The sequence below is a fragment of the Neovison vison genome, chromosome 1 (genome assembly GCF_020171115.1).
Source record: "Neovison vison isolate M4711 chromosome 1, ASM_NN_V1, whole genome shotgun sequence".
Taxonomy (NCBI): domain Eukaryota; kingdom Metazoa; phylum Chordata; class Mammalia; order Carnivora; family Mustelidae; genus Neogale; species Neogale vison.
In genome coordinates this window covers 219,195,311-219,203,162 of record NC_058091.1, presented here as the reverse complement: position 1 = coordinate 219,203,162, position 7,852 = coordinate 219,195,311, and the positions used below count along the sequence as shown (strand labels likewise).

The 7,852-nt window shown below is 39.9% G+C and overlaps 1 protein-coding gene across 2 annotated transcripts in view; it reads left to right on the top strand.

Moving 5' to 3' along the window:
* Positions 1-176: 176 nt before the first annotated feature.
* The window catches only part of RAD17 (RAD17 checkpoint clamp loader component), a 42,985-nt gene continuing 35,309 nt past the window's right edge, over positions 177-7,852 (top strand). The window contains exons 1-5 of one of the 2 annotated variants that reach the window (XM_044267691.1): positions 191-275; positions 584-627; positions 1,493-1,599; positions 4,181-4,435; positions 5,385-5,468. In XM_044267691.1, coding sequence (XP_044123626.1) covers positions 1,558-1,599; positions 4,181-4,435; positions 5,385-5,468 — 381 coding nt within the window. In that variant the 5' untranslated portion in view covers positions 191-275; positions 584-627; positions 1,493-1,557. Of the gene's footprint in view, positions 276-583; positions 628-1,492; positions 1,600-4,180; positions 4,436-5,384; positions 5,469-7,852 lie in introns of both variants that reach the window. The other variant, XM_044267680.1, reaches the window with a different exon arrangement.

The window sequence follows — 7,852 nt, the reverse complement described above, 5'->3', positions numbered from 1 at the left end:
CGCTTGCACCGCAGAGTCCAAGGCAGGGGCACAGGTCGGGTCCTTGCTTTGGGTCAGGCAGTGCGGTAGAAGCCTAAGCCACCGGAGCCGTTGGCGGCTGCCCTTCTGCCTGTGTCGCGGAAGCGCCGACCGGCTAGAAGGTCCCCGGGAGGCGGGACCTCCGAGAGGCTCGGCGCTGAGCCTGGCTAGGGCCAGGTACTTGCCTTTCCGCTGGAGCAAAGTCTGTCTGGCTCCTCCACTCCTCTCCCGCCACGAGGGGATGCAGCTCCCGGAAAGTAAGGCCGCCGCGGTTGCGGCTTTGGTCTATGTATGTTTTGGAGACGCGAACCCATCTCTGCCTTCACGCCTCCCCGAGCTGTTTTCGCTCCTCCTCCCGACCTGCCCATTCCATTTGGGGTTGGAGGGTGGGGGTGCAAAATTCTGGCCTGGCGTGGGGACATGGCGAGATCCTCTTCGCTGATTAGTAACTTTACGCTGGACGAGTGTCTGGGTTTAGTATCGCCAGTCCAGTGTGTGAGGGCGGGTGGTGGGTAGACTAGAAATATTCTTGAAGGTCTTTTCTACCTCTGACATCTCATTTCAGGAGCCTGACATCATCTGGGACAGTTATCTTCTTTTTTAAAGGAGGTAATTGTCAGTCTTGTTTTTAAAGAGCGACTGGAGTCCTGACCGTAAAAACAGTCTGCGTCTTTTATTTCGACCTGACAACTATATTTATCCAACAAGTGTGGTTTTTTTCCCCACCCATGTATCTCTTTGAATCTCCAAAGCAAAAACCTCTTTAATCGTGAACAGTGCGTGTGTGTGTGTGTGTGTGTGTGTGAAAAATTTATTTTTTCGTTTATGGAATCTTTTCACGTTATATAACATATGTGCGTCCAAACCTTAAAGTCCATATACACCTTCCAATTTATAAATTTGCAGACCTTAAAAAACTTTGCTTCAAGCTCACTTCAGACTGATGAATTCATTAGTTTATGTAAACACTGAATAATTATTAAAGTCGGAAAACATTATTGTCCCCAAATTTTCCAGTATGTTCAAGTAAGAAGAACACTTACAGAAAATATATACAGTTAGATTTATAGTCTTTTTCCAAAGTAAGTGAAAATCTGGATTTGTTAAATGGTGAGGATTTTTTTGAAATTTCGCAGAAAAAAACCCTGGAATTGTGATTTGAAGTGAGGGAAATTTTAACTTTCAGCACAAAAGCTGCACAAAATGTCGAATGCATTTTTTCTATTTTCTCTAATACATTGTTGAGTTCATATGAAAGACTGTTTATACCACCACGTGTGGATTATTTGACAGTTCTAGTGATTAAAAGTGATTTTATTTTAGTGATTTATTTTAGCATTTTGATCACTTGTGTTTACTATGTCCTCTCATTAGTTTTTGAGCCATTATTATACTGTAGATTATATTGGTTTATATTACTATATTTCTTTTTTATAGTTTTCCTAATTTGAGATTTTTTTTTTTGTTTCCTTAGGTGAATTATACTTTAATGTATTACTACAGGTTGTATACTACGGATGGGAACTATTAAAGTTTATAATGTCAAAAACTTTTCTTAGACCAAAGGTATCTTCTACAAAGGTATGATATACTAAAATGGCCATGTAATAATTGCCCAAAAAGGAAGGATAATTTTTGTGTATGTTTTTAATGACTTGTTATTGCTGTCAAAGTAATAGTGTACAGTATCTGTTGTAATTGGTGATCTAAAAATTGCAAATTTAGTGTGAAATGACTAAAAGCACAACCTTAATTTTTAAAAGAGTGTTTTCAATTTCAGTTGGAAGAAAGGCTGAAAACTCTTGCATGGAAGATCAATAGAAGAAAGAAAAACATGAGTCATAGTATTACAGCGTAACAGTGAGGGGCAACAGTGGCACTGTTGAGCATCTGACTCTTGGTTTTAGCTCAGGTCGTAATCTCAGGGTTGTGGGATGGAGCTCTGTAGCAGACTCTGCACTCAGTGCTGGGTTTGTTTGGGATTCTCTCCTTTTCTCTCCCTCCCCATCTGCCCCTCTCCTTGCTGTCTCTTTCTCTTTCAAATGAATAAATAACATCTTTAAAAAAACAGATAAATAAAAATAAAGCTTAACCACAAGGCCTGCCACTTAAATATATGTTTTTGAGTGCCAGTTCTTAGCAAGGCTAGTGATAGCGTAGGATGGGGTCAGTCAGTATCATGCTTATTTGCTGGGTAGTTATTTTCATAATGGTGGGTCTTATTTTTCTCTGATCTTACGTAAATTATTAATTTTTGGTGTTTCTTTTTTCCCCAGTAAATAGGACTCCATGTTTCTGCAAGATATAAAACTATAAAATGTATAAATAACTTGCAGATCAAAATTGCAAGATCAGATATGCTATCAAAAGTTTTACTATAACATGGTATTTTTACTTTTTTTTAAAGATGTATTTATTTTGGGAGAGAGAACCTGTGCGAGCCAGGGGCAGGGGGCGGGAAGGGCAGTGGCAGTCTTAAACAGGCTCTGTGCTGAGTGTGGAGCCCAACTCTGGTCTCCATTTCATGACCTTGAGATCACAACCTGAGCTGAAACCAAAAGTTTGAGCTCAACTGACAGAGCTACCCAGGTGTCCCTAAGTACTCTTATTTGTTTTTTAGATTTTATTTATTTGAGAAAAGGAGAAAGGAGGGGCAGAGGGAGAAGCAGTCTCCCTGGTTAGCAGGAGCTCGATGCAAGGCTCAATCCCAGGACCCCGGGATCATGGCCTGAGCCGAAGGCAGATTCTTAACTGACTGAGCCACCCGGGTGCCCCTAAACTCTTAAAAACAGATGAGGAGCCAAAATTATTGTACTGTCGACAGTCTTTTGAAGAAGGAGAAGCGAATTTTTAGGCTGTGACTGAAATTTTTTCCCACAGGTCTTCATTTCTTTACTTATTGGTGATAGTATTCCTAACCTTCTGTCTTTAAAGGGAGAATGAAGTGTGACTTTCATTCCTGAGATAGTTCTGAACCCCAGGTTGCTTTTCCTTAGCATTGTCTAGTAAATAGTTCACAACTATGGCTGAGTGTTCTTCAAGGAAAATATAACCTTGGTTCCCCCTTATTAGGCAGCCAAGGAATTTCAAAAGCCACATACTAAGCTAGGTTTTTTTTGTGTGTGTGTGTGTTTTTTTTTAAAGATTTATTTATTTATTTATTTGATAGAGATCACAAGCAGGCAGAGAGGCAGGCAGAGAGAGAGAGGGAAGCAGGCTCCCTGCTGAGCAGAGAGCCCAACGCGGGACTCGATCCCAGGACCCCGAGATCATGACCCGAGCCGAAGGCAGCGGCTTAACCCACTGAGCCACCCAGGCGCCCCTAAGCTAGGTTTTTCTAGATTTATACTTCAGGAATGTTAAGAAAATTCATCATAAAAATTTTTGTTCCGGGGGCACCTGGGTGGCTCAGTGGGTTAAAGCCTCTGCCTTCAGCTCAGGTCATGATCTCAGGTCCTGGGATCGAGCCCCGCATCGGGCTCTCTGCTCCGCAGGGAGTCTGCTTCCTCCCCTCTCTCTCTCTGCCTCCCTCTCTGCCTACTCTCTAATTTCTCTCTCTCTGTCAAATAAATAAAATCTTTAAAAAAAAAAAAAATTTTTTTTGTTCCGGGGCGCCTGGGTGGCTCAGTGGGTTAAGCCGCTGCCTTCGGCTCGGGTCATGATCTCGGGGTCCTGGGATCGAGTCCCGCGTTGGGCTCTCTGCTCAGCAGGGAGCCTGCTTCCCTCTCTCTCTCTGCCTGCCTCTCTGTCTACTTGTGATCTCTCTGTCAAATTAATTAATTAATTAATTAATTAAAAAAATTTTTTTTGTTCCAAAAAAAAAACCTTTTTTTTTTTTTTTAAAGATTTTATTTATTTATTTGAGAGAGAGAAATCACAAGTAGACGGAGAGGCAGGCAGAGAGAGAGAGGAGGAAGCAGGCTCTCCGCTGAGCAGAGAGCCCGACGTGGGACTCGATCCCAGGACCCCGAGATCATGACCCGAGCCGAAGGCAGCGGCTTAACCCACTGAGCCACCCAGGCGCCCCATAAATAAAATCTTCTAAAAAAATAAAAATAAAATGTTGCAGATATGTGAATATGGTTTTTTTATAGAGAGTAGTTTACTTATATAGGGAATAGAGGTAGATAATGTAATATTTACATGATTTCTTTTTTTTCAGGTAACAGACTGGGTGGACCCATCGTTTGATGATTTTTCAGAGAATACAGGCATCTCTATTACTGCCACATCATTAGGTGTGAATAACTCAAGTCACAGAAGGAAAAATGTGCCTTCCAGATTAGACAGTAGCAGATTTCCAGCTAGAAAAAGAGAAAAGCCATCTTCCTCAGAAAAGATTTATGGTCTTGAGAATTCAAAAGAATATCTGTCTGAAAATGAACCATGGGTGGATAAATACAAGCCAGAAACTCAGGTACTAAAAAGGATCCAAACAAGTATATATAATGCAATTTCAGGAAGGAGAGGAATATGTATTTTCAGATTATTACTCATAAAAATCTTTCTAAATGAATTAGGAAAAAAACCCAGTAATTTGTAGTTTTTTTATATTCCATGGCTCAGCATTTCTCAAGTTATTCCGAAATTGTATCGTTGGTTATTTGTCATAGATTTAATTTAATCCCAACATAGAATTGATCTGTTTATTTTCTTAAATGTGATATCTCTCCCTATTTATTCCCTTCCCAAAAATGTATGTCAGGATTTTTTTTTTTTTAAAGATTTTATTTATTTATTTATTTGTCAGAGAGAGAAAACGTGAGCGAGAGTGAGCACAGGCAGACAGAGTGGAAGGCAGAGTCAGAGGGAGAAGCAGGCTCCCTGCGGAGCAAGGAGCCTGATATGGGACTCGATCCCAGGACGCTGGGATCATGACCTGAGGCGAAGGCAGCTGCTTAACCAAATGAGCCACCCAGGCGTCCTGTATGTCAGGATTTTAAAGTTTTGTAATTCCCAACCTGCCCCAAATTCTCAGACAATGGTTTCAGTGTTAAGGATAGAATTTTTTTTTTAAGATTTTATTTATTTATTTGACAGAGATCACAAGTAGGCAGACAGGCAGGTAGAGAGAGAGGAAGGGAAGCAGGCTCCCTGCCAAGCAGAGAGTCTGATGTGGGGCTCCATCCCAGGACCATGGGATCATGACCTGAGCCGAAGGCAGAGTCTTTAACCCACTGAGCCACCCAGGCACCCCCAGAATTTTTCAATATAAAAAATGAACTATAATAGCAAAGACTTTTAAATTCTCTTATCATGTTGTTTGATAGTTTTCTTCATTGAAAATGCTTAATTTAGATTAATGTGGGCTGCTGTACCAAAAATCCTTGACTTAAAATGTTTTGTTCTAAACTTGAAATTTTTAGCATGAACTTGCTGTGCATAAAAAGAAAATCGAAGAAGTTGAAACCTGGTTAAAAGCTAAAGTCTTAGAAAGGCAACCAAAACAGGTAATTGAATAAGAAATGTGTTTTAAAATATATAACATCAAATGTTTCTCTGCTTTATAGTTGGTTGTAAGAACTTAAACTTTTTTTCTATTTTTTTTTTAAGATTGATTGCTTGATTTGACAGAGTGTGCATGTGCACAAGCAGGGGAGGCGGCAGGCAGAGGGAGAGGGAAAGGCAAGCTCCCCATGGAGCAGAGAGCCTGATGCAGGGCTTGATCTCAGGACTCTGGGATCATGACCTGAGCTGAAGGCAGATGTTTAACTAACTGAGCCACCCAGTCTTCCAGAAATTAAACTTTTATGTTGACTTTGTTAAGTCCAAATCACCTACAAAAAAAAGTCTCTTATTTACTCCTACACACTTCACCAAAAGACTCAAGAGATTTTGAGTTTCTTTCTTAAACTTCTTTTACCCACTTATGTCTCATCATCATCATTAAGCATAATGAACTCATTAGGGTGCCAGTGTATTTAGCACATCAGATTATCTCATGCTGAAGCAAGCAGGCAAATTACATATTAGTTTTGTACTAAATACAGCCTAAAACAGTCATCATTCATTTTAAGGCTGATGTTTTTTGTTTCACTTCCTACTTCTGTAATTACTTTTAGCCTTCAAGCTAGAATATTTTTTTCTCCCTTTTTAAACTTTATTTTGAGATTCTTCAGAAGTAAAGTAGAATAATAAATGAATAGTCTTATGCCTACTATATATCTCATTTTCACTCTTAAGTATTTTAAAGTATTTTCAATTATGAATATGTGACGTTTTAGTCAGACTTCTAGAAATATCCATATGCCTCTTTTTAAAAAATAAAGCATTTTCCTAATTGACTGTATATACCGTTATTCTTTTTTTAAATCTTTTTGTTAGTTTTTTAATATAGAAAATTTCAAACATGGACAAACATGGAATGATATTATGAAGAATACTCTTTTTTTTTTTTAATTAACATATAATGTATTATTAGCCCCAGGGTGCAGGTTTCTGAATCATCAGGCTTTCGCACTTCACAGCACTCACCATAGCACATACCCTCCCCAATGTCCATAACCCCACCACCCTCTCCCTACCCTCCTCCCCCCGGCAACCCTCTGTTTTGTGAGATTAAGAGTCTCTTATGGTTTGTCTCCATCCCAATCCCATCTTGTTTCATTTTTTCCTTCCCTACCCCCCAACCCCCCCCCCCACTTTGCCTCTCAAATTCCTGATATCCGGGAGATCATATGATGATTATCTTTCTCTAATTGACTTATTTCGGTCATCATAATACCCTCTAGTTCCATCCACGTCGTTGCAAATGGCAGGATTTCATTTCTTTTGATGGCTGCATAGTATTCCGTTATATATTATTATTCTAACAAAATTATCTAGTATTATGTTAGATAATGTTATCTAATGCTCGTTTCATATTCACATTTCTCTATTTGTCTGCAAAATGTTATTTATAGTGGATTTGTTACAACCAGGATCTAATCAAGGACTACATGTTGCTTTTGATTGTTACACCTCTTAGGTCTTTTAAAATCTAGAACGGTCCTCTTTTACCCTCTTTTTTACTCTAAGACACTGACTTACCAGAGAGTCCAGGCCAGGTGACGTGTAGAACCCTAACCTTCTAGATTTGTCAGGTTGTTTCCTCTTCATGATGACTAACCTGTTCTTCTATCTTCCATTTCCTGTGGCTTGGAAGTTTGAATCAAGGGTTTGATTAGACTCAAGTTGAACATTTTTTAAGAATACTTTTTAGGTCGTGATGTATGTTTTATATTGCACCATATCAGAAAATATATTTGGTTCTCCTGTTTTTCATGTTAACTTTGATCACTAAGTTAAGGAAATAATAGTAAAAATATTTCTCTTTTTAAAGATTTTATTCATTTATTAGAGAGATAGAGCATGAGCGAGAGGCAGGGAGAGGAAGAAGCAAGCTCCCCACTAAGTAGGGAACCCAACTGGGGGCTCAGTCCCAGGACTCTTGAGATCATGACTTCAGCCAAAGGCAGACACATAAGCTACTGAGCCACTCAGGAGCCCCAGTAATAGTCAGAAATCTTCATTATGAAGTAATTTTCCCTTGCGATTGCCACATAATCTATAGGGAGATAATTTCACAATGTTAAATGTCCAATTCCCGGGGCGCGTGGGTGGCTCAGTGGGTTAAGCCTCTGCCTTCGGCTCGGGTCATGGTCCCAGGATCCTGGGATCGAGCCCCACATCAGACTCTCTGCTCAGCGGGGAGCCTGCTTCCCCTGTCTCTACCTGCTGTTCTGCTTACTTGTGATCTCTGTCTGTCAAATAAATAAATAAAATCTTTTAAAAAAAAGGTCCAATTCCCCCTTTCACGTAAGTGCTTTAGTGTCCATTTTCAGTCCTTGCCTGA